The sequence below is a fragment of the Haplochromis burtoni genome, unplaced genomic scaffold (genome assembly GCF_018398535.1).
Source record: "Haplochromis burtoni strain Fernald_Lab_line unplaced genomic scaffold, NCSU_Asbu1 Contig_330, whole genome shotgun sequence".
Classification (NCBI taxonomy): Eukaryota; Metazoa; Chordata; class Actinopteri; order Cichliformes; family Cichlidae; genus Haplochromis; species Haplochromis burtoni.
In genome coordinates, this window is record NW_024582691.1 from 525,666 (window position 1) to 551,696 (window position 26,031).

The following is a 26,031-nucleotide window of genomic DNA, read 5'->3' on the forward strand; positions in this document are numbered from 1 at the left end:
TGTGCCTCAGTTTCTCAGTCAGATCAGTGCCTCATTATAACATTGTGTTTCTAAAAGCTAAGATAGCAACAGCTAAAAAGAGTTTTTAGTTAAAAGGACAAATAAGACAGTAATTGTAGTAAAATAATACAATCCAGCTGAATCCAGCTATTAATGAATGACCACTGTAGCTGCAAACAGCAGTTGAAGGGTAATAAGAAATGCATGCCTCATGTAAAATGGTCATGGCCTAATGAAGCAAATAAAAAGCTCCTTACATATGAAAGCGTCGGTTAAGTAAAAAATGGTTTGTATAATGCTTAATTCTAGTGAGCACTTGAAGTCTTTTATTCTAAGATCTATTGTGTCCAACATTCTGTTGACTTGACATCAGCTACCTTTTAAAGAACTCAGAATCAAAATGATGGATAAAGCATCCACCATGGTGAGTTGTCACTTCTTGTTTGTCATTCTGTCTGCACTCGAGCAGAAACATAATCCCGTGGCGCCCTCAGCTGATTATACAGTAATTGTGGTCATTGTAGCAGATTCCATCCTGACAGGTTGACTTTGTAATGTGACAGGAATGACATAGAGGAAACTTAATAGCATCTGAAGTTCAAGCTTTAAGGAGGTGACATCACCCTCGCTGAGTTTTCTTATTAGCTTCGCTGGTGAAGCGTCATGGACTTGATCTGTTCTTAAACATTTCTTCATTTGCGTTATTTTCTAAAAACTTTCTTTCTCTGTGTCTGTTGTGCGTTTTTTTTTCCCCTTCCTGTCTTCCATCAGTCCCCTCTCCTCCCCCTCTGCTAGCCCTATATTCAGCCGAAACACCCTACCTCGGAGGCAGGACAGGTAAAATGTGCCTGTATGCAAGTGCTAGGCTTTTGGTGAAACAGCTGTGGATTTACCTACTAAACCACCACCTGCTGTCACACAGAGAGCACCACCAATAACCTCAGAGAGTCCCTCTGTGCGGTAGTTAGTTAGTATTTTGTGGTTTTAGTTTGAAATGTGTCGCTCTGTGTGGTGGTTTGTGTGGATATTGTTTTTATGACCTTTTTTTTTTTTTTTAAGCTACTGTGTGAATGGTTGTGTGTCAGAGTGCATTTGTGAGGGTGTCTGTGTGGATGTTGGCAGCTTCAGTGTTTTTGTTTGGCGGACAGCTTCTAGTCTGTTATGACTGTTCACTTATCGCCACCTTGTGGTTGAGTACAGAGATGCCAGCATGAGCTTAGGTTGTGTTTGAGTTTTCACTGCAAAAATATCAATCTCAGATCATTATTTTTATTTATCTTTCTGAGTCTTTAAACTCTTTTCCACAGAAAAACTGAAAAATTGTGTCCAAAAAAAATTTAAAAAGATGACTCAACATGTAAAGATGGATGTTTTTTGCAGTCTAGAAATAATATAATTTGGTAGTTGTTGAGAGATGCAGCCACACATGTTTCCTTGCCTCCTTGCTTCCTTTGTTTTCCTCTTCTGAAGTGTTTCTCTCCCACAGCGGGCCACACTGTGGTAGAAACACTCTGCCTAAGAAGGGACTCAGGTACTGAATTCACTCCCCCTCTGGTCACGTTGCACTTTTGCACACTGGTTCACTAAATTGTCCTCCGCCTTTCTTTTTGTTGTTCTGCGTCCACATTCAGTCTTCGAGGCTTGTTGTCACGCTTTCAGGAATGCTTTTCTTTTTAATTTAGCACTTGGCACATTTGTTGTTGTGTTGTGCTTCTGTGCAGAGGCATGTCGCGTTGTCCCCCGTACAGATCTGTCACTGTGCTTCGATGCAGCACACTTGATTGTGGGCCTCAGATTTTCTTTGGCTTCTGCTCTGCTTTTTTTTTTTTTTTCCTGCTAGTTTATGTTTCTCACAGCTGGAAGTCGGTCAGTGTTGGCACATTGTTGTCTTAAATTGTTTCAGCATCTGATTCATCTGTCGCTAAATCCAAGCCATTAATCAGTTTGCTTCAGCAAAAAAAAAGAAAGAAATCATCTCACTGATTGTGACGTATCTGGGGAAAAAAATCCAAATCGAGATCAACTCATCCGTAAAAATGGAGACCTGTTCTGCTCTGTGTCCTCACTTCTGGTTTGACCTTTTTTGTCTTTGATGTCCTGTAGGTATGGTCCCTCACCACAGCTGCGAGGCCACGAGGAGGCCCGTGATTGGCTGCGCTCCCACTCCACCAGTGGCCTACAGGACTCGGCCAGCAATTCTCCGTTCTCTCCCGGCTCCAGCCTCACCTCCCCCTCTGGAACACGCTTCAACTTTGGACAACTCGGTATGTCTCCACATCTGACAATGTTACCTTAGTCCTTTGTCACAATTTTATAACATTTTATAAACATATGAGTAACAAAGAAATGTAATGCTTGCCAACTTTTACATTGCCGTATATCATTTTCACAGCATCAAGCCCGACCTCATCAGCTCAGATTAACCTTGGTGGTCTGCGCAACAACAGCCTGACCAATCAGGATGCACCTATCGACCCTTGCTGTGACAACCGTCTGAGAAACTCCTGCATGTCGCTTGACGAGAAGACACGCACCATGAGCAGATCGGGATCCTTCAGGGATGGCTTCGAAGAAGGTAGGAGGAGACGGGAAAAAGCTGGATGTGGTGGTTTGGTGAATATTCGGTGGCTCCGTGTGAGTCCTGGCCACGTTTTCCTCAGATGTTTGGTGAAATCTGTAATTAGGTGTAATCCTTTTCTAAGAACTGCATGCCCCCCCATCCCTCTGTGACTGTGAAGCCTCAGCTTCCTTATTTCACGTCCTCATGCCAAAAGAATTATTATTCCATTTGTTTAGAGAACATTAGGGCAGATTACAACCCCTCCTCAAAGAAAAGCCCTTTATCCCCCTTAGAAATCCATAATCAGCTTTAGTGTGGCTTTGTTTTTTTCATAAGCTTGTTTATTGGGAAAAGTACCCACCAGTGCTTTTCCCACCAGCGGGCAGACTCCCCACTCAGGAGAGGTTTCTCTGCTGGAGCCATCCCAATCCTCTGAGCCATAGAAACAGCACTTTGATTTAGAGGGGGGGGGGGAGGAGAAGAAGGGAGAGTGAAGGAAGCACAGTATTTTGTTCTCTCAATGGGGAAAAACCCAGCATTCAGTGATGTTAAAACAGTAGTTTGCTGTGAACTTGGATTTCAGTAAACCATAATAAACACATAACCTATTATAATGCAGCTGAAAGACATGCTAGGAGGTAAAGTGAAACATTTTATAGTTTAAAAAAAGTGCAGAAATTTATACTCCTCTCAAATTTGTCACAGTCATCCTGGTTGGTTTTAGGTTATAGGATGCTGACGTAAAACTTGAACGCACAGATGAACATCACAGGCGGGTTTCACACCCAAAACTGTAAAGGAATACAAAGGCATGTGTGTCCTCCACAGTGAAGGCGGTGTGTAAATATAGAGGACAAAGCCATGAGCAAAGACATCAAATCTGGTAACACGTTTTGTAAAACAGCTGATTGTATGTGTTCTTCTAAATTCCACATTGAAACCTTTTTTTCTTTTTTTCTTTTTTTTAAATATCAAACTCTGATAAACATCTTTTGTCAGCCATACCAGACATGTTCATGATTTCACCTTTTGCCATCAGTTATCTTCCTCCAGAACACGGTTACATTTCTAAGCAAACACGTGTTTGAGGCTTTCTTTTGCTAAGAGACTAAGGTCACCGGTTAGTCGTGTCCTCTCTCGTGTACACAGTTTCAAAGCTGCCTTAATTTTGAAAGTCACGCACACCTGATTGTTTTTTTTTGTTTTTTTTTAAGAGTTTGGTGGAATGTGCACGCACAGTTACATCGCTGCAAACTTATTATTAAGACACCGCCATTCCCGATAGCATATCTGCCTCAGTTCTTTCCAGCTCTACGAGTCTGTCCTCTCTTTTACTAGTGGAGATAATGACAGGGTTCACAGTGAGGTGTGAGGGATATGTGGTGACATTCAAGATTACTCAGACATAACTTTCTCCATCTCACACACTCTTGCTGTGTGTTTGTGTGTTGGTTTGCAGTGTGCAGGCCTGTGAGGATAAGAGTGTGTGTGTGTGTGTGTGTGTGTACATGTGCGTATTACCCAAGTGTAGAGTTACCCGACTGTTCTTTGAGTGACAGGACAAAAGTCACATTATACTCAAAACACTTTGTCGGACCTGTCCTTTTTTTTAAGAGCGACACCATTATACAGTTTCACTCCATCCCCTCCACCCAAAAGCCTCCCCATTTTATCATTGTATGTTCTGATCCTCTTCCTGCATCTGCAGGCTAAAAGAGACTTACTGGGAATTTGCATTCATAAAACCTTCAGCGCTACTGGCGTCCTTAATCAAACAACTTCTGTGAAGAATAATGGATATTAGTAGTTAGAAAAAGATGTAAACGAATAATGATGATCTAAAACTAAAGTGCAGTTCACCTTTTCATGTGGCTTCCAGCACATGATTCTGTCTAGACCAAATCAAGATAAAAGTGAGTCCTCTGTGAGCTCACATCTCATACTTACAAGGCTATTTATGAACTAATAAATCAGCTGGGATCGGCACAACCTCTCGGTGCGGTTGATGACATCACACTGCTGATCCTTTCTGATCTGCTCACAGCCAGGAAACAGTGCTGGTGTTGTTTCCCTGCCTCTGATGTGTTATTACCAGTTGAGTCATTAGTTGCGCCACAGTCTGACTGCTGCATGTAGGAGTTCTTTATCTCGGCAGTCATTATGTCATTTATGAGGAGGTGGGCAGGAGCTGGGAAGACTGGGAGGAACCGTGCTGGGTGGGCAGTGTTGGAAAAGAGTGGGTGGTTAGTGAGGGGAGTGTGGGAGGTCTGCTGATAATGAAGGTGCTTGTGTCTACAGATGTAATTTCTAATCACTGCTTTCACATTTTGTCTTTTCAGTCCACGGATCATCTCTGTCTCTGGTCTCCAGCACTTCTTCCATTTACTCCACGGTGAGTTCAGAAACTGCCAAGTTAAACAGAGTTAGTCATATATGACTGAGGTTCTGAATATAAACTACGTTTTTTAAAGTGATGCAAAAGAGAAGCAGTGCATTTTTTCTGGATACATTATTTTTGGGTAAATAAAGAATAAGAAAAACATTTCAATATAACTGCTACTGAAAAAGCGTGCACTTTTGTTATGGTATCTAAAAGGCAAAATCTCATTTAAGGCAGTCTTTGCAAAGCAGCGGGTATTGTGGTATTGCAGCAGCACCACAATTCACATGGAAACTGGAGAAACCAGTTTGTTCTTTTGTCAGCGCAGTTATGATATACTGACTACATGAATTGGTGAATTTACCCCCTAATCCGCGCAGATATGTAACTCAAAGATCCTGTGAGAAATTGGCTGTTTGAAGTCACACGGGACAGCCCACGAGTATGCACTGTAGCCAGTCAGAGGTTTGTGCTTCACAGTGTGGCTCCTCCTCCCTGTGTGAGTTTCCTCACCTGGGCAGGTGTAGCAGAGAAACTCTCAGACACTGGCTGGTTCTTTTTGAGATAAAGAGTCGCAGGTTCAAAATCACAGAGGGGAAGAGACTGGAAGCAAAATGATGGCAACTTTATCCTTGACAGGCGCTGTCACATCGTGGCAACTAACGGTAGGGATGAGACGGAGCAGGGCCGTAGGGTGCAGAAAGTCTTTGTTGTTTTTCTTGTGGTCTGAGTGTTGAATACAGCTGTTAACTATCTGATTATGTGGAACTCTTTTTTTTTTTTTTTTTCTTTTCTGAGTGTAGATTGCGAGGTAATGGTGCTTGATTGATTTCAGAGATTCATTTGCAGTTTAGTTTAAAGGTCTCCAGGTTAGAAATCACACTGATATGAAATTTCTTTTATCCTATTTATTGCTTGTCCTTAAAAGCACACAAACATTTTGCCTAACTAAATTATATTCACATTTGAAGAGCTTATGTGTCACCACAGATAAAATACATGATATGTTTTGTCTGCGTTTCCAAGACAGACTGCTGTTTGTGTATCTAGGATAAGCCTTTCGTGTGTGTGCGTGTGTGTGTTAGTGTTTGCGTGCAATTGACAGCTCCGTTTGCGTATGTGGACAGATGCCACGTGCCACAACACAGATGTGCTCACACACCTCTGTGCACAGATTAGATGATAAAAGCTGTTGCGTGCTGCTGCTTCGATCAGGAGCTGGAAAGTGGACAGATGGAAAAATCGTGGCTTATCAGCTCTCCTGCTCAAGTTCAGGAGCTATGCTGAAAGACTGTTGATCACACTGCAAAGTTCTATAAATGTAATTTCGTATTTAAAAGCTTCATATTAAATCTTATATCTAATCTTCATCAGAAGATGCAAAATTCATGGAAAACTGAGCCATTTGATACGTCGCTGTCATTGGTTGGAAATGGCGTAAGACGGCTTCATAGTCGTATTAAATTTTAGCCTCAGGGAGGCCAGTTTTGATCCAACAATACACTGACCTCTTGCTAAGAAAGATCTTTCCGTTGCAGTGTGTTTACACATAAATGTGGGTGTTGCGTGTTTCGCTGTTTTGGTGAACGGCAGCAGGGTGTGTTGTGTTCGTGCGAGCGTTTGTTTTGCATGCTCTCACTCTGTACATATTTGACTACCTGTCTTTTCTTACTATTGTTCCATGTGTAGCCTGTCAAGACAATGAATCTCTCAGTGAAATGCCTTTAGGAGGATTTCTCTACTTTCCAGACATATTACGCCAGACAATATCTTCCACAGTTTATAAAGCTCATATCCATGGAGCTAACAAATCAGACGAGAGTGTGCTCCAACCTCCACTCTGCTCTGCTTTTTAATTAAAGTCTGTCTCAATTCAGTCAGTGGTGCCCTCTAATGGTTTTCTTATCTTCTGGTGTTTGTTTTACAGAATGAGGAAAAGTCTCAGTCGGAGGTAAGCATCAGCCCGCCCACAGCACTTCTCTCCTCCTTTAATTTTCCGCACACAGCCACTGGACTTGTTGGAACACGGGGATGTTTTTACAGTTGGATCCAGATACACGTGTAGCTGTATTGTGACTGACCCTGTAACAAGCTCTTGTTCCTGTGAACACCTGCGTGTGCTCTTTTATGCTTTTTGCCATTTCACCGCTGAACCTGAACTTCAATCACAGCTTCAGAGCTTCAATCTGGGAGCCTGACTCTTTTGATGCTGGATGCATTTATGTGCTTAGCGTTACATACATGCTCCATGAAGGCATGCATGTATTTAAATCTATGTGTGTATGCTTTTGTTTTGGCGCCTTTTGATGTCATGGCATTTTTTTTTCTTGTAAATCCTCAGATTCGCAAGCTTCGGCGGGAGTTGGATGCCTCCCAGGAAAAAGTTTCAGCCTTGACAACACAACTGAGTGCAAATGTAAGGCCTCAAGCACTTAAGAACATGCAAACCCAAACTGTTGAAGAACATCTGTCAAAACTATCAAAGGGGTTAAAAAAAAAACCCTTTTATTATATATAGTATATAGTTTTTATTTTCCAAAGATTAAGCTAAATAAGCCATTATATGTCAAATAATTTCCATATATGCTCATTTCTAACTGCTAATTAGAGAAGTTTTAACAAACATATTGAGCTCTTTAAAATGCCAGCGTTTTCTCAAATTCCTGAGCATTTTCCAAATACAGGCAGAAACACTTATTCAGACTGAGGGGATATCTCTTACAGGTATCATTTTACAACTGGTAGAATGGTCAGAACATCTCTTTAAGCATCTCTAGACATGATCATTTCTGCCAACCCTGCTCCTGTATTGCACAAGTCCTGCCACGCTCAGCTGGTAATCTTCAGCCTGAGTGGGCGCTTGCTAGTAGTTTCACTGTGGATTAGAGATATGGAAGCAAGGCAGAGGTGTTACATTACAGCAGTGTCAAGTCCCAGCACAATGCCGAGGGTTTGTCCCAGATGTGGAGTAAAGATTTGTTGTCGATGACGCCTGGATACACAAAGTGCACACGAGTGTTGAAAGATAAGCACAGACAGAGCAGACAGGAGCTGGTATTGGGGAGGTGGGCTTTGTTCAAATGTATTTATATGCATGATGAATTATCTGAACACACCTTGAAGCCCTGGAGGCTGCTCTAAAAAGTCACGACTTGAATCACATGTCAGTCAGCACTGTGCTCAACTCTCACACACATTTCTACAGGCGTCCGCGGAACATTTATATTCACAGCCCAGAACATAATAGTGAAGGATGAGCAAGTTCACCCATGTCTAACTGTTTAAATCACCATAATGATCCATGTCACTCAAAAGGAATAGTTCAAGTCTTTTGTTGTAAATTTGTCTCCAGTTTTAATCCTTGGCACTCACATTATTTTTCTTTGACATGTCATGTCTGTGTCTGTATTTCTTTTGAACTGTGAACACATTCCCAAGTTACCTCTTTCTCAGAAGGTCGTGTAAAAAAACAAAAAACACCACCTAGAGTTAAACTAGGTCTGACCAATCGTTGACTGTCTGTGGCCTTGAAGGAGCCAAGGATCCAAGGATTGTTTTTGGAACAGTTTTGTCATAGTTGTACTCGTAATGTGCCCTCTCCAGAAGATAATATTTTTTCCCAGGACATTATTGGTTAGTATATTATTTGGGTTTGGTTATGTTTTCATTTTGGTGTGAAGATGGATTGACTAACATGTTTGGGCTTTAGCCTCAAGGTTAACGTGTCTCACTTTTTTCCGTTCATCCAAAAAGTAGGCCGTTCATTTTCTTATTGTCTCTGTTTATTAAATCAAGATTGTTTCATACACTTACAGGATATTATAAAACAGACTTGGGATACAATTCTTTATACACGAACCACTTAGCTCTCTGAAGTTAGCTAAAATTTGTGTATTTGTATATTTGCCATGTTATGTAAGGAGTTGTTAAGATGCAATTTGATTGTTTCTTGTCAGGCTCACCTGGTGGCAGCGTTTGAACAGTCTCTGGGCAACATGACCATAAGGCTGAAGAGTCTCACCTTGACGGCCGAGCAGAAGGTAAAAACAGAAAAGAAAAAAAAACAAAAAAATGTTTGGTTTCTGATGTTTGAAAGAAAACTACTGTGCACAAAGTCTCTGTAGATGATTGTTAGGTTGATCATCATGTTTTTTCTGTACAGGACTCCGAGCTGAATGAGTTGAGGAAGACCATCGAGCTTCTGAAAAAGCAGAACGCTGTTGCTCAGGCTGCCATCAATGGAGTCATTAACACACCTGAACTTACACCTAAAGGGGATCGCACAGGTACAGAAAATAACAGTAACGCCTCAGTACAGCAATTTGAATTTGTGCCAATAATATCAGGATTATTAACTGGGAATCATGCAATGGCACTCTAGTATAGAGGCTCTGTATAGACATGTCTGGGAGAAAGGTCATCATGGGACACATTGTAATGCCATACATCTTTTCCCCATCCTCTGTCTCCCCAGCTGGCAGTAATGGCAGTCCACAGCAGCAGCAGCAGCAACAGAACCAGCAGCCAGATCTGCGCATCAAGAGACAGCACTCCTCCGACAGCGTCAGCAGTGTTGCCAGCGCGACCAGCCACTCGAGTGTGGGCTCCAACATGGATGCTGACGCTAAAAACAAAAAGAAGAACAAAAAGAACTGGGTAAGAAGCCAGCAGTTTAAATAGATTATGTACAAGGAGGTGATTGCACTGTGACAACAAGCAGCCATTTTTTAACTTTTTTTTTGTCTTGTGTATCTGCATTTTCATATTTGTGTGGGTGACACATCTTTGTGTTTCTCCTCTTTAGCGTTCTTTGACTGGGGAGAAGGTGATTACAAACAGTATTTTCATAGACTCAGTGTTGTTGAAAAGCAAGTAATGATGGATTTGACTGGTTATTTTAGAGATCAGAAAACATCAGCGTTTTACCTTGATATTTAGCTAAATGTAGTAGTTGTCTTTTGACCTGTAAATTATGTAGTTATTGGTTTCTGGATAGAGTGTTGTCCCACTGTTGAGTCATTAGTGTTTTGTTTTTTTATTAGTGATCATACAACAAATATTACACTTAAAAAAATTTTGTTGTTGAAAGACTTTTTTGTGCACCGGAGGACAAGTCAGAGATGATGAAGTACGAAACTTTACTTTCTCCCTCTCTTCCTCCTGGTTGACTGAAACAATGTGTTTGGCCACCTGTGCTTGTCAATCCAGATGTTGTCAAATGTCAGGAAGAGCAATGTAGCACTTTTAGACATCAGATCCTCTAGAGTTTCCTGCCTTAGGTCACAGTGATAATAAAATACCACTGCTTGGATAGATGAGACCCCACAGGAGCCTCCTCCATGCAGGTGCTGCTCATACAGTGAGTGATGTGTTGAGTGCATGGGGGCAGCGTGTGTTGGAGAGTATATAATGGATCATGAAAGACTCCTCGCTTCATGGTGGCTATGATGTAGAATTAGCTTGCAGCTGCCTGGAAGTCAAATAAAATCTCTAGTCCTGTAGGCATCTCTAGTTTAATCTGTTTGTCCCACCATAACACATTATCACCCCCAAACCCATATGAACATGTGCTGTTTTGTCTCTCTGTCTTCCTGTGCTTCGCTTCATGTGGCAGGTGTATGAGGTAAGAATGGTACGCTATGTGAAATGAAAGGAAAGAAGCCTAACCCCTGCACTTTTTATAGGTTACTAACATCGGCCCTCTTCTTCCTTTCCTGCACTTTGCTGTCACTGTAGTGCCTTTCTGCTCCTTTCTAACACTACTTCTCCCTGAAAGCTGCTCTCATGACGCTTGAGCTGGCTCTTTAAGGAAAAATTCACCTGAAAATATCAGAAGAACCATAATGCTTGTGGTCCTTGTAGGAGATTACCAAAACACCTTAAATAAATTACTAACATGAAGAAGAAGAAAACAAATATGTTTACATAAGAGTGTAAACATAACACATTACACTGTGTTTGGGGCTGTAGCTCTGAGTCAGTCATAAGACAGTTTCCCCCTATTTCTTCTCCCTGTGACTCACTTGCAGTTTTCCCACTACTTCCCCTCTCAACAGCTTTTCTAATAACCTCACCTGTTCATCGCCTTGCTTTCTTTCTTCTTTTTGTTTCCTGCAGTTGCGAAGTTCCTTCAAACAAGCATTCAGCAAGAAGAAATCTCCGAAGTCTGCCTCCTCTCACTCTGACATCGAGGAGATGACGGACTCTTCATTGCCATCCTCTCCCAAGCTGCCTCACAATGGCACCTCGGCCACAGGCCACATGCTCAGGAACACGCACTCCAACACACTGTGTGTACTAGCTCAACATCTGCATGTGACAAAAAACAACCAAACTGCTCAAATTGCACTATGTTAATGCTTCAAACTGCATTGCCTTGTGTGCGCATACAGATTGTCGGAGTGTTTGGACAGCGAGGCTGAGACGGTGATGCAGCTGCGCAGTGAGCTCAGAGAGAAGGAGATGAAACTAACTGACATCCGCCTGGAGGCTCTTAGCTCTGCACATCAGCTTGATCAACTCCGCGAGGCCATGAACCGCATGCAGGTCTGCAAATTTCAGACTGAGCTTACTGAGTATGCTTCACATTGAGATGGATGTAAACATTGAATGTCTGATTGCATATAATTGTTGCTGTACTCATGTGACTGAAGCGTTATTGATTTCTGATGTTAAGTTTAATACATTTTTAATGCTAACAGTTTAATTGACATGAGGGAAGGGTGAATACATACATGTACTTAAAAGATTATTTTCGGATGTTTATCTGCAGGTGGAGATTGAGAAGCTCAAGGCGGAGAATGACCGTCTGAAGCTGGAGAACCAGGGCAGCAGGACGGGCTCCCAGGCCTCCATCTCATCTTCTCCTCCCCCTCATACACACGGCCACACCCCAGGGCCTGCACCAGGGCTCTCCCAACATGGCCTCAACCTCACGACCAGTGAGTCCACCAGCCTGGGTAAGACAAGACCTGCACAGTTCAGGATAGATTTACATTAAATGCCGACCAGGGTTTATCCAAGACGAAAGTTGGGGAATGTGATACATTACTCCAGTGTATTTAACAATGAAATGTTTTAATGTGTAACACTGACAATGGAGAAATCACATGTAACGTTGTCTTCCGGTCAGACATGTTGCTGGATGACACGGGCGGAGAAGGAGGGAGGAAGGAGGGGCGGCACGTGAGGATTGTCGTTAGCTTGGATGAAGACAGCAAGTGGGGAGAGGTGAGACTAATGTAACAAACGCTTTTCTGGTTGTTTTTAGGTTTTAATTTTATCTGTAGGCTTTTGGTATATTCAACTTCTTTAATTTTTCCATCACAGGAGGCTCGACCTCGACATTTTCTTATTGGTTGCATCGGTGTTAGTGGCAAAACTAAGTGGGATGTCCTGGATGGAGTAGTGCGACGCCTTTTCAAGGTAAAGACAGGAAAATGGTTAAGAATCGGATAGAGACAAAACATGGTTGGCTGTATTTGACACATTTATACTTCCTATATTGTATAAACATAATTTCCTTCCATTCACTTTCATGTTTTTGGACAAAACATTCTCATTCAGAAACATTTCAGTCCTTAGAAAGCTGCTAAATGCTTTATCTCTGACAGGAGTACATCACCCATGTGGATCCAGTGAGCCAGCTAGGCTTGAGCTCAGACAGCGTGCAGGGATACAACATTGGAGAAATCCATCGGCCCAGCAGCCCCAGTGCCGCCAACACGCCTGAGCTGCTGCCGTGCGGCTACTTGGTGGGAGACAACACTATCAACATCCAGCTCAAAGGTACCAACCTCTCAGCATGCTCATTGGTTCCAATGAGTTCGCATCGCAGCCTTCAGTTTCCATGAGCTCAATGGAAATGTGGCTGATCGGCAGCATGTTAAATTCATCATGGGATGATTGATAGATAGATAGATAGATAGATAGATAGATAGATAGATATTCTCTCTCTCTCTCTCTCTCTCTCTCTCTCTCGATAGATAGATAGATAGATAGATATAGATAGATATAGATATAGATAGATAGATAGATATAGATAGATATAGATATAGATATAGATAGATAGATAGATCTATCTATATATCTATATAGATATAATTTTTTTTTTTTTTTTTTAATATAGAGAGTAGTTTTTAAGAGAAAGGTTTCCCACAGTAATAAATCAAAACAAAACACCTTGTGCTAAAACTTAAAATATGTCTTGGGTTCAATAAATGAATAAAACATTTTATTTTACTGTAAAAAACAAACAAAAAAAAACAATGAATAAAGCTGTCAAAAAAAGGATTTTTAATTGTGATACATTAAATTATCTGAATTTAAACAAACTATTGATTGATTAAAAAATCTAATTAATACACTTTGGTTATGAAAGGTAAAGGATTTTAGCTAACTGAACTAAAGAAAATAACATTAAGATATTTGACAAACTCAGTCATCTTCTGCAAACTGCTAACCTCCCATGACATGAATATATGTGTCCGTGTACAGGTGCAGGAAGTGAAAACGTGGACTCGCTGGTGTTCGACACGCTCATCCCAAAGCCGATGCTGCAGCGCTACGTCTCCCTGCTGAAGGAGCACAGGCGCGTCATCCTGTCAGGCCCCAGCGGTACAGGAAAGACCTACCTGGCCAATCAGCTTTCGCGTCACCTGCTGCTGCTGGAGGGCCGACCGCTAACTCCAAATGCTGTCGTCACTTTCAACGTGGATCACAAGTCCAGCAAAGTAAACATACACACAGATTCTCTACATGCTGGTTGTTAAACCCAGTCTGCAAAATGTAACAAGCACAAAAAGCTACATTGCAGAGGAATTCCTCTTTAGTGGGTCGTAGGAGGTAACAGCTGAATTTGTCACCTCTAAGAGCTCCGATATTTAATTTTTCTAGGGTTAAGTAAGTGTTGGGTTGACTCTTGAATATATTGAATTTAATTCTTTATGTTTAGTTTGCAAAACTGTAAACAACAGCTACAAATATAAAAATGTAATATTAGGGTAACAATTATTTCAATATGTCAGAGCAGTTTGCACCCCCCCAAAACATGGTTGTTTTCTAAAGCTTCTGGTCAGATGGGTTTTTGAGAAACAATTTGTTCCCTGGCTTAAGAAATGTAAAACGTAATCTATGTGTTTTGTAGGAGCTGCGTCAGTACTTATCAGGTTTGGCCGAGCAGTGCAGCAGTGTTTCAGGGGCAGAGAGCCCTCTAGTGGTCATCTTGGACAACCTCCACCATGTCAGCTCCCTGGGAGAAATCTTCAATGGTCTGTTCAACTGCAACTACCAGCACAGGTCAGTTCACTACACATTCCATCTGCACAGTCCTCCTAAAACTTGAATGGATTTTGTATACATGCTTAGTGTTATTACTCAATAAAGACTAGAAGTATCGCATTTATTTGAAAATGTGTACAGTTGTTCTGTAGAGCAGGTTAGCTTCACTTTACCTCAAATGAACTGAGCTGAAAGAAAACCCCTGTTAGAACAGCTCAGGGAGTTACGTCAGATTAAAGCAGAGTAAATCCCTCTCAATGTGTTTAGTAACTTCATGAAATGATGTACTTTTCTTGCCTTTCAGCCCTTACATTATCGGCACCATGAGCCAAGCCACTTCATCTGCCCCCAACCTGCAGCTTCACCACAACTTCAGGTAAACTGGGGATTTATGCCATAGCTACGTAAACCCTACAGCTTAACCTGACATGCACCTCCCTAGAAATGTGACTACAGGTTGGCTCCATGCAACCCACAGCTACAGTGACAGGCCTGTTCAGCACAGTTGATTCATCTTCTGTTTTTCTGGCTACTTTTCACCCCAGTTTTTGAATTTATCAGTGAGACAGTAGCAATCATCCCCTCAGTATAAAGAATAAATGTCATAGCATCAATATAAGAACTTAGAAATGCCAGCAAATTCCTGGAGGAAGCCTGCTGAAACTGCCAGAATGGACCTGAAGGAATGTAAAAAGAATTGGAACAGCTAGACGGACAAATATGTGTGCACCCGAAAACAAAATGAGCACAACAAAGAGCAAAGACCTGGGGGGGAAACCCCAGCGTTTTATTTGTTTCTATCGGCTGGCACTGCTTATAAAACACAGAGACCCAACCACACAGTAATTAAAACAAAATGCACCAGCACAAGCATAAATACCAACAACTTATATAACGGTACAGGAAAGACCTACCTGGCCAATCAGCTATCGCGTCACCTGCTGCTGCTGGAGGGCCGACCGCTAACTCCAAATGCTGTCGTCACTTTCAATGTGGATCACAAGTCCAGCAAAGTAAACATACACACAGATTCTCTACATGCTGGTTGTTAAACCCAGTCTGCAAAATGTAACAAGCACAAAAAGCTACATTGCAGAGGAATTCCTCTTTAGTGGGTCTTAGGAGGTAACAGCTGAATTTGTCACCTCTAAGAGCTCCGATATTTAATTTTTCTAGGGTTAAGTAAGTGTTGGGTTGACTCTTGAATATATTGAATTTAATTCTTTATGTTTAGTTTGCAAAACTGTAAACAACAGCTACAAATATAAAAATGTAATATTAGGGCAACAATTATTTATATATGTTGGAGCAGTTTGCACCCCCCCCCCAAAAAATGGTTGTTTTCTAAAGCTTCTGGTCAGACGGGTTTTTGAGAAAACCCTGGTTCCCTGGCTTGAGAAATAGATTATGTTGTAGAGCCTGGCAACTAAATGCTTAGATTCACATGATCATATTTACAGCTTCTCCCTTCAGGACAGGCGGTAGGATGTTATATTTCTGAGTCCTGATATGCCTGTGTGATCTCTGATCAGGTGGGTGCTGTGTGTCAACCACATGGAGCCAGTGAAAGGTTTCCTTGGCCGCTACCTGAGAAGGAAGCTGATCGAGATGGAGATCAGCAGCCGAACACGCAACGTAGAGCTGGTGAAGATTATCGACTGGGTCCCGCGGGTCTGGCACCACCTCAACCGCTTCCTGGAGACACACAGCTCCTCTGATGTCACTATTGGTGAGAGCACGGGAGAGAACAGGGAGTGCATAGATGCCAGTGTAGAAGCACTATTTATACCTCTGCTCTGTGGTTTGCAGGACCCCGTCTCTTCTTGTCATGTCCCATGGACGTGGAAGGCTCCAGGGTTTGGTTCACTGATCTCTGGAATTACTCCATCATCCCCTACATGCTGGAGGCAGTGCGTGAGGGACTGCAGGTTGGGCTTAGTTTTTGTTTGTAGAGTTATTAAACATATTACCATTCTTCTCTTTCACATTTTTCCCATTTCATCTAAGAATCAGAAACTGTGACTTCTTTCATTTCTGTTCACATATGTTCCAGCTTTCACTCTTGTCTGCTGTAACTTTTAGTTATTACTCATAAACCTGAACCTCAGGCAACAAACTTGTTTTTCAAAACTGTTGTCCTAAATTCTTTGTCTACCTCGAAGCTTCTCTGGGTCACAGTTCTGATGTTCGTCTCTCTCTGTAGCTGTATGGCCGCAGAGCTGCATGGGAAGACCCAGCTGCCTGGGTGATTGACACCTACCCGTGGTCAGCAACCCCCCCTCCAGGTGACTGGCCCCCGCTGCTGCAGCTCCGGCCAGAGGATGTCGGGTTCGATGGCTACTCAGCCTCGAGAGAAGGAGTCAGAAAAGAGCCGCCACAGAGTGACAGTGACGCAGACCCACTGGTGAGTAAAGAGCAGACTGTGATGCCTGTTTCTGTTCTGAGCATTTAAACCATTTAAACCAAATGCACAGTGTCTACTATAACCTGTGTGTGAAAGAAACTGCTTCGTGCATAAAGCTCAGTCGAACTGACACTTAGTTGTGCCGACAGATGAACATGCTGATGCGTCTGAAGGAGGCAGCGACCTCGTCGAGCCCACAGAGCTACGACAGCGACTCCAACAGCAACAGCCACCAGGATGACATCCTGGACTCATCGCTGGAGTCGACCTTGTGATGCTATCTGAAGGCAACACCGGCATCACTTAAAAAAAAAAAAAAAATTTCTTTTAAATAATAAGAACTGTTCGCAGTGTGAGAACTTCCTTTTGAGGGTTGAATTTCATGCCACAAAATCCAGCCACCTTAATTTGGGTGCAGGTAACCCAAATACTTTAAAAAAGGAAAGAAAAAAAAAAGTGAAATTGCATTTCAGTAAACGGGCAACAGAAGTTTCTACTGCACTGCGCTGTTTGTCCTGTTTTTTGTGTTTTTTCCCTTCACCACTGTGGCCCGTGGCTCCTCTCTCTGGAGCCTGACATGTATTCCAGACAGACAGAAGAAAAGCACGCAGCCTGTTGCTGTTGGCGAGGCTTCATCATTACCATCATCACCAGCCATCAGTGTACTTAAAACACCAGCCAGGAGTCCTCCATCCTCCACAAGGCTGCAGCATCGGTCCAAGGACATCAGGCTAAGACACTACGGGTCCTGCCAAGCTGTAGTGTGCCAGAGCTGCCTGCAGATGGTGATACAGGTCCTCAGCTCTGGAGTGTGAGTGAACCCTGTACTTCAACCTTCTGAAAACATATATGCTGCTGTGGGTTGAATGGATGGAGGAACAGCCAGCCACTTTCTTGCTCCTCCTCCTCTTCCATTGCTGAAGTTGCCTGTGTGATCACTGGAGGATGAATCGAGCCAAAGTGAATGTTCAGTCTCATAGCATGCCTGGTCTCACTCCAACAGACTTCTCAGAGAGTTCATTAGTTGTCCATCCCAAACTAGCAAAGACAAAAAAAAAAAAAAGAGTCCATCGAAGGACACGTGTCCATTAAAACCAACTAAGCGATGAGTTCCTACCTGCCATAGCCGAGCGTGTTTGTGGACATGAAGGATGGGAACTGATGGCTTTCTATATGGTACCAGAGAAGTAAGCAAATACTGTAGCAAAGCTTTGTCTACACCGTGTTTTAAGAAAGAACCTTATGAAGGCAAGCTTAGTTAGTTGAATCAAAAGTTCTTATCACAAAACCTACTTACACTTTGTTTTGGTATTTTATTATATTGCACTTTTTCTTTGAGGTCCACAGAGGTTATAATATGGCATTATAGCTGAGAAATTATTATTCCAGTAAATCTAGAAGGATAACATGTAGGTTTTACTGGCTAAAGAGACAAATATAAACACTTACTTCCTGAGAAAAGGTTTTTGTTTCTTTTTTTTAATCCACAGCATCTGTAAAGTAACTTTTAAAAAACTGCACAGATGAAAATCTCTTTTACAGAATCCCTTTAAAGTTCTCACAAAAAGATTTTTAAATGGAAAGGGCACTTAATGGGAAGTTATCATCCACCACAGCTAGATTTGTCCTTTTTGAGGCATTCTTCTCCTTTAGCTGTGTTACAACTTCACCGTGCAAGTCTGTGAGCTCATGCTTCAACCCCCTTAGTAAACATTTGAGATCTCCATGCACATTAGCCCCAAGCAGGCGGTTGTAGCACAGAACCCTTTTGGTGCTGGACTGAATTCTAACAAACAATGCCTTACTATTTTCTACGTGCATTAGCGGATTCTTTATTCCTCTAAATGGCTGTAAACTTGACAGGGCTCTGAGTCGACTCTCACCTCGAGCGACTGCGGTTGTCGAGGAGTGATGCTGACCTCTCATCATATTATTCACCAATGCCGCATGATTGAATACACATGAAAGAGAAGTAGTGCTTTTGTATGCATGTGTGAACTGAGAAGATGGTGTAAATATTTGGACCACTATCAAGAAAAAGATTCGGATGTGTTGTGGTGCTCAATACCCGAACTTAACTTATTGGTGGTTGATCGGGTGAGGGGAACTTTAAGAAAAAGTCTTTAATTTTTTTTTTATACCTCATCCACATCGTTGAACTGTGCTTCTGCCACACTTATTGTCTGTTTTTATGTGATTTGTGATGAACAAAACTGTCATAACTACATATTGAGCTAATTATGGAAAACTAGTGCATATGCTGCTTTGTTTATATTAATATAATTAATCAGAGGTGAGATAAAAGTACTTGTGGTTGAATGATAATGAAAAGTGGTTTGCCATTATTTCAGTAGCTTAAAGAATTACGAATATCATACTTTTGTTTTAAGCCTCCCAGCCTGCCTTCTGGGAGGGGTGCTTAAAGCTGGGGTCATGGAGTCCAGCGCGACTTTCCATGTTTTTCTTACCTATCCTATGCAACATTCATTCTGATCTCCAAATGGAAGCCAAAAGCCGCATGCGTGTTTGTTTTCAGCACTGCCTCGAGATGTACAGCGTGGAACCAGATATGTGAAAACTTTACAGATTTGTGGCCAACGTTCTTTGTCCATTAAGTGTGTCTGTGTATTTCATAAGGCCTCTCCTGCTACTGTCCTCGTAAGCACAAAGAGACTTAATTCTGTTTGCGTGTGTAAACCCACTCTGAGAGGTGTGGATGTCTATCAAACGTTTGACTCGTCTGTTGATTTATTACTCACAAACTCAATGAATGTTTAGCCTTCTTAGCAATGTACTTTTTTTTTTTTATTTTTTTTACATGTAACATAATTTTGTAAATAGTTGATTATTGTGCAGCATTTTGATGACCTTTTTCTAGACAATTTGTTACAGTACTTGAAAAGGAGTATTTTGTGTACAGTCTCTTTACATCAGAGCAGATTGGTGCAGTTTCTCATCACTGGTTTGTCCAGGGCTCAGAGAATTAAATTTGATATCACTGTACTAGTCTTAAGTTATTGTGTTTCAATAAAATTAATAATTATTTATGATTGAATGGTCAAACTGTTATCTTAAAACTGCACACACATGTGACTTGGAATTGTTTAGTTTTATTTGATTTTTGTACAAAAGGTGAAATAAACATATATACAGCACATAATACAACATAGTTATTAAACAAATTGGTATAAATTAACAAAATAGCTAAATTTTTCAATAAACAACTCTATTCATGTCAATGTAAAGTAACGCAATATTCTTGGCATAAAACTTCCATACGAACTTGTACAAAATACTGTACAATTGAACAAAGCTGTGCAAAACAACAAACTGTGTCTCAGTAGCAGATCCTGTCCAGTGCGCATGCACTGATGAAGCCACAAACATGGGTGCAACTTGTTTGAACGGCGACGTTGATGGTTTGTCACAGCGGCAGTTTCCTTCTAATCTGGTCACAGTCTCATAAAAACAGATCATGGGTTATAACTCTATACTCGCTTTTCAAAATAAATTAAGATACTGTTATCTCCTCTTCATCTGACTCCGAGAAATCCGAGTGCTTACTGGAGAGGGAGGGAGAGGAGATGGTGGAACCTGCCGCCCTCATTCTCTCTGTTCCGAACTCCTTTTCTTCCTCCTCTTCCTCTTCGGCTGAGGACTTCTTGCCCACATCGCTGAGGTCCGGGTGCGGGTTGGCTTTGGTGGGCAGAGTCTGCTCGCGGCATCCACCGGAAGACAGCAGCTCTCGTTCCTTGGAATTTCTCCATTTCATCCGTCGGTTCTGAAACCAAATTTTTACCTGCAAGAAGGAGAAAATCATGAGTGGGTAAAGTTGTTTGTCGACAATGGGTTAGTCGCTAGAGGATTACGGAACTGGTTTTTACGCACGGCGTACTGAACATTTTGAGCACTTGCGAGTTTTACCTGCGAGTCTTTTAGGCCAAGTTTAGATGCCAGCTTCTTCCTGTCGGGCTTGCTGATGTATTTCTGTTTCTGAAACATTTTCTCCAAGGCTTTGCGCTGCACGTCGGAGAACACCGCCCTCCTCAGCATCCCTCTCCGGGGTTTTCCTCTGGCTGCCAAGGGCCACGAAAAAGTCCCCGGGATTGGAACAACGGATGAAGATGCTACAGTGCAGGAAAAACAAAACAGAAAATTAAGTGGAAGCAATTAGCATCGTTTTCCGTCATTAAAGACAACCACCATGCCACTAATTTACCGAATTGCTGTACTTAAAACTGCCTGGACATGAGACCATGACATGGCCGCATGAATATAACGATTCTGCGTTAGGACCAGCTTTCAATGGATTATTATTTGAAGTTTCCCTTTTGGAACTGTGCAGTGCTCATGCGTCCTGAGTGAAATGGCACGAGGTGACTAATTAGCACATTGGCCGGTCCCCAACCGCATTGGTATGGTAAAGAGGTAGCATATCCTTTAAGGAACCCTGTGAGGGCGGATAGAGGAGTTAATAAACCGTGAACGGTAATTGTGTAGTAATGAACTAACGGTGAAAAGACTCTGGACAGGCGGCGAAGGCCATATATTATCGCAACAAAAGGAGATTTACACTTTCAAACTAAACACAACTGCATACCAGAATACTGATGCTTGGATGGGGGAATGAAGAGTGGAGGGGAATGGTGCTTTTTTTTCGTGCCCTCAAATCATTTTCATTAAATGAACACGAAAAGCTATTCAGGACGCTGGAGTTGTTTTGTTGAGGCATTCAGCTGAGCCCATGAAAAGACTCCATCTCTATTATGATTTGTCTGAATGAAAGACTAGCGACTTTATAGACTTTTCTAAGAGATTATTCTTTATCTCAAGTCGATGATTGGCCCGCTCGGAGAAAAGAGAAACGTTTAAGGCACAGACAGAGTGGGGATTTGAGGTCAGCGGTAACCTATCCTATGAGTCGCCCAGCATGCAGAAAACTTTCCCCCGACTGCTCCAATTGGAGCACAACTGGGATTTTTTTTTTTAACGTTGGCGTTATTTGAAAATCCCCTCTCCCGGCGAAGGACGCTGTTCCTGTCCGCACACTACTGCCTGGACTCCCCCCTGACTGCAGCTGCCCCGCGCTCGCAGCAGCACCAAGAACAACGACGCGCTATGTGGTCTTGTGAGAATATTGAAAACTCTCAATAGCGCCTAATAGGGAAATTAGTGCATGACTGGTTCACGCCTTTGGTCCGACTGGTAAAAGTCACTCTCCGGGGTGTGTGGGTGGTTCACCCGGTGGGAGCTGACCAAATTGGTCATGGTGGTGAGGGCTTTGTTGCCCGCCACAGTGGCCCGCTGGCCCCCCGGACGCTGTGGGAAAACGCGGTGCCGGGGAAATGCCAAAACGCCCCCCAATGGGAAGCAAGGGGGACTATAACTCGCCACCCCGCCTCAAATTTAGAGCGTGACGATTTGGGATAATTGGTTAATTAGGGGGTGGGTGTGTGGGTCCACGCAGAGGCCAGAGCCAGCGGTCCCCATTAATGAGACAGTGATTTCTTCTTTTCTGGCTGTTTGTTTCCCTTTCTGCTTCTGTTTTGGTTAAAATATATGACAGGAGGGGGTGAAAGTGTTTTACATTTAAATGCAATTAGTACAGACACAACTCTAAAGGCTAAAGAGAGTCGTCGATAAGGAAGAAGCGAGTAAAAAACCAAATGTTGCGCCTACCTGGTAAATAAGGCGCCCTGAATATGGGGTGAAAGGTTGCGTCAAAGCAGGGGACGGGGAAGGTCTTGGTGTTCAGACTGTGGACTGCAGGGGGTAAGGACGCTGTTGAAGAGCAGAGCATGTTAAAATCTTTCCTTCATTTAGAAAAGAAAAAAGTGGCTCTAAATCAAACGCATGCGCGTAAGGAGAAAGCAGAGCGATGGTGTAGTGTCTACTCACCCGTCTTTGGTGAGGGTGCGAGGATGGCGTTCACTCCAAACTTGAGAAAACTCGGATCCTTGCTGTTCGGCACCGATGTTTTAGGTGAGCACGATTCGCGCGTCCCCGTACCCACCGCTACCGTGCGCTCCGGCGCGCCGCCGGTGGACACGGTGGTGGTGGCTGTTGGCACGGAGGCGCTCGCTGACGGGACAGTCCGGTTTATAAAGGCGGCGGGACGGCTTATCCGTAGCAGATCCTCCACCAAGAAGCTGGAGTGGGTCTGGAAGGCCGACGGCAGGGTCTGGTGGAGCGGGAGAGCCGCGGCGGGCCGGTACAGCCCGGGGTAGAAGGCAGGAGGCGCAATAACGCTTGGGATCATCATGGTCCCGGCTTTAAGAAAAATTCAAATACTCCTTGTGTCAGCTGGGAGAGAATCAGTCTTTTGAACGGTTGCTAACTCCTCTGGTTTCCTCACTCTGGGGAGAGAAGTTTTATAGTAGCCTGCCCCCCCTCGGCCCTCCACTCAGGGCTGACAGCCTCAACAATGGTGCTCAACAAAGTTCTCCACATGGGTCGCTTTCATGCAGCATCTCCCGGGCCGCTGATTGGCCGGAGGACGCAATTTATGATTGTATTAGACTTCATAAGCAAGTATCACACAATGTGGGGACCACAAAGGAGGCTCAGTCATCAATTTTGCATGTTGGCTACTTTCCTTTCAGTTTGTTTTGTTTGGCAGAGCCAAGCGCCCTAATTAAAGAGCAATCTTTGTATTCAGGTATTATATTGGGAGATTTAATGACTGCTTAAAAAGATATCATTCCCTTTTAGCATTAACGCTCCCCTTCTGCTATGCGGGATTTAAAAGAAAAGCTTAGTTATTATTTTAATCTATTGTCAGTTATGCAAAAAATAAAAATCTTTGGGTGGATTTCTTTTAAAAGAAATCAGGTGAGATTTCTATTTGGCTGTTATTATTAGAATAAACTGTAGTCTGTTTTTGTTGTTAAACCTACACCTTCTACATCAGTTGCAGACATGGGCTGCATCTCAGATGTAAATCACTTTTAGGGTTTCATAGGATTCTCAACACTCAATCTGGCCCTCGTCATGGAATAATGTCTTAAACGGATTTCTGCTATCAAAACGCTTTAACAGATGTGTTAAATATCACTCTTTTTTGCACAGGCTTCATTCATTGCGCACTGAGCTGCGGCTGTGCGCAGAGTAGAAGTGTGCGGCCTGAGCCGTGCGCTCATGATCCTGTTAACCATGAACTAACTGTCACCCTCAGCTGCGGAGGAGGCGCCCCTCGGCCTTTCTCCCCTTCCTTCTCTCGCCTTCAGAAAAAGCCCAGTGGAATAAAAAAAAAAAGAAAGAAAAAAAAAAGCCTTATTTCTAAAGACGGTTTTGTTCTGCTATTTTAACTGGCTGAATAAAAGTGCATCTGTGATTTGATTTAAAACGCATTCATATGAGCGGACACTGAGACCCCATATAAAACTCTTATTAAAGCGACTTGGAGCCTGATAGTCGTGTTCTGTCAGCTTTCCCCCCCAGAAAACCCGTTAAAGCAGCGCAATCAGGCGAAAATGCGTTTCAGACTCAAAGAGGGAGGGGGGATCCCAATTGTTGCCAGTATTAAACCCAATTAAAAAACAAACAAACAATTAAAATAAAACCAATCTGGAGGAAATATGTGGCTTTAAAATGTAAACAAAAGTTACAACTTGATTTTATTAAAATATGTAATTTAGCCCCAGATGTTTTTTCGTTTATATCTTTTCTTTGAGCTCAAGAGCACAACGCTCGGCGCATTTTAGGCCTTAATTACGTTTCTTTACCAAAAATTCATTTTGATCACACTGATTATTTTCATTTACAGATATGAAACTCATTTTGTGCAATTTTTCAGTCTCCTTAAAAAACAAAACAAAACAACAACAACAACAACAACAAATAGAATATAGTTACACTCTTTAGACCATATTTTAGTTTGTTTTTGTTTTTGAAGAAAATAGGTTCACTGTTAAGTGGAAGAGCGAGTTAAAATCTGACATAATTAAAAATCAGCCTTCCTTCCCTTCTCTGAGTTGCAAATTTTGTATGAAGCTAAGCTTCATTTGGGATCAGCTCAGATCATGATTAGCACTTCTACGTCAGTCTAATATAAAGTGGCCACAATTCCGATAATTAAAAGGGAACGCCTCCGTGAAATGATCCTTTAAAGAGAGTCAGCGCTTGTAAGAGGTGCGTCTGCGTTATTCACGAGCGCAGGACGCACAAACAGGCGTTAACACAGCGCTCCGTCCCGGCAGCTACACCTCCGCTAAGTAACGAGACCTTCAAAGGTTTTTTATGAGCCTATATTCCTTTACTTGGCCGCCCGAAATCCTTCTTTTGTGAGCGGTAAGCAGATGGTTAGCAGGAAGCATAGGCTTCTCTGGCTGACCGAGACTAATTTCTACGAGCTTTGCAAGCTTGCCACGTCCCCGCTCCTTTACCAGGCCGAGTAAAAACAGCTGGCTGCGGCTGAATTAAAAGCCATTAATAGCGCATCTCTCAAACATTAACACTAACGACCCTCCCTCCCTCCCTCTGTCAGAGCACGATGCAGTCCATCACTTTTATACAATCATCCCGCAGGGATTCAGATACAAGTTAAAGTTTAGGCGGCACCACGTGATACTCTGTAGTACAAGCCCAGAAGTGTTTTATAAATCACTGCGAAAGTGTGGATCCGCGGTGGTATTTACCGTTTAGTTTTTAATGCGTCAGTTTGACATAGCAATATTATTCATATTGCCAGTATTATTTATAGTACTCAGAATATCCTGATAGCCTTTGATAGGCCTGTCTGTATAGGGATTACCATTACAGAGTGGCAGCTGCAGGAGATGCAATTCATTTAGACTCCCAGTTATACTGATTACATTAAACACTTTTCCTAAGAGTGTTATAGTTTATTTTCCGGCTGGGCCATGCCAGTTTACCAAATAGATGAACTTAACCATTATCTTGGCTCTCTTTCTGCTTCGTTAAGTGAAAGGGGCTGAGTAAATATGTTACCCATGCATGAGAGGCTCTCTATGGGCCGTCCTATTGTGCTGCGGGTCCGACAGGTGGTTGACTGTTTATTATTCCCTCATTATTTATCAGTGACGTGGGCGCATCGAGGAAAGGGAACTCCCCGTCTTTTCACTTAACCGGGACGAACAGATTGTGCTGACTGGTTGCTGCCTGGTTTATGACACCGGCCACCAGTCCATCCATCTCCACCCTGCAGCCGTTTAGCCGGCATCCACCTCCATCAGGGTCTGTTGACTCCGTTAAACGCTTTCTCTGAGTTAACACATCCATCCCGACAACTTCTGTTGTGCCGATTTCAGTGTGGTTTTAGCAACACTGTTTAGCTTTGAATCATTACAACAAAACTGATAAATAAATAAAAATCTGCACGTTTAGTTTAACAATTTGTAGCTCTACATACTGCAAAATTCAAATTTACGAGAAAAATGACGCAGTTTG

The 26,031-nt window shown here is 42.6% G+C and overlaps 2 protein-coding genes across 17 annotated transcripts in view; one reads left to right on the forward strand and one right to left on the reverse strand.

Moving 5' to 3' along the window:
• nav2a (neuron navigator 2a) overlaps positions 1–19,431 on the forward strand; it is a 231,478-nt gene extending 212,047 nt beyond the window's left edge. For 13 of the 16 annotated variants that reach the window (XM_005942064.3, XM_042228533.1, XM_042228532.1 and 10 more), the window contains 23 exons: positions 772–837; positions 1,487–1,531; positions 2,104–2,264; positions 2,393–2,575; positions 4,900–4,952; positions 6,868–6,891; positions 7,282–7,356; positions 8,897–8,980; positions 9,103–9,226; positions 9,415–9,596; positions 11,058–11,230; positions 11,333–11,486; positions 11,713–11,899; positions 12,073–12,170; positions 12,270–12,365; positions 12,554–12,728; positions 13,437–13,672; positions 14,086–14,237; positions 14,524–14,595; positions 15,752–15,948; positions 16,029–16,147; positions 16,423–16,623; positions 16,773–19,431. In XM_005942064.3, the coding sequence (XP_005942126.1) occupies positions 772–837; positions 1,487–1,531; positions 2,104–2,264; positions 2,393–2,575; positions 4,900–4,952; positions 6,868–6,891; positions 7,282–7,356; positions 8,897–8,980; positions 9,103–9,226; positions 9,415–9,596; positions 11,058–11,230; positions 11,333–11,486; positions 11,713–11,899; positions 12,073–12,170; positions 12,270–12,365; positions 12,554–12,728; positions 13,437–13,672; positions 14,086–14,237; positions 14,524–14,595; positions 15,752–15,948; positions 16,029–16,147; positions 16,423–16,623; positions 16,773–16,898 (2,983 nt within the window). In that variant the 3' untranslated portion in view covers positions 16,899–19,431. The remainder of the gene's footprint in view (positions 1–771; positions 838–1,486; positions 1,532–2,103; positions 2,265–2,392; positions 2,576–4,899; positions 4,953–6,867; positions 6,892–7,281; positions 7,357–8,896; positions 8,981–9,102; positions 9,227–9,414; positions 9,597–11,057; positions 11,231–11,332; positions 11,487–11,712; positions 11,900–12,072; positions 12,171–12,269; positions 12,366–12,553; positions 12,729–13,436; positions 13,673–14,085; positions 14,238–14,523; positions 14,596–15,751; positions 15,949–16,028; positions 16,148–16,422; positions 16,624–16,772) is intronic. The other 3 variants (XM_042228528.1, XM_042228530.1, XM_042228531.1) reach the window with 3 other exon arrangements.
• A 286-nt stretch (positions 19,432–19,717) lies between these two features.
• On the reverse strand, positions 19,718–22,980 carry dbx1a (developing brain homeobox 1a). Its single transcript, XM_005942069.2, has 4 exons — positions 22,522–22,980; positions 22,303–22,404; positions 20,548–20,750; positions 19,718–20,422 (listed from the first exon to the last, which is right to left on the reverse strand). The coding sequence occupies exons 1-4, from the start codon at positions 22,883–22,885 to the stop codon at positions 20,135–20,137; spliced, it is 957 nt and encodes a 318-aa protein (XP_005942131.1). The 5' UTR covers positions 22,886–22,980; the 3' UTR covers positions 19,718–20,134.
• Between the last annotated feature and the right edge of the window lie 3,051 nt (positions 22,981–26,031).

What these genes read in the sequence shown, in the direction of transcription:
- dbx1a (XM_005942069.2), bottom strand. Translation starts at nt 22,885, where the DNA reads ATGATGATCCCAAGCGTTATTGCGCCTCCTGCCTTCTACCCCGGGCTG. An exon ending in CGCACCCTCACCAAAGACGG is followed by an intron (nt 22,405 to 22,521) that starts GTGAGTAGACAC and finishes GCTCTTCAACAG; the next exon opens with CGTCCTTACCCCCTGCAGTC. An exon ending in TTGGCCTAAAAGACTCGCAG is followed by an intron (nt 20,423 to 20,547) that starts GTAAAACTCGCA and finishes TCCTTCTTGCAG; the next exon opens with GTAAAAATTTGGTTTCAGAA.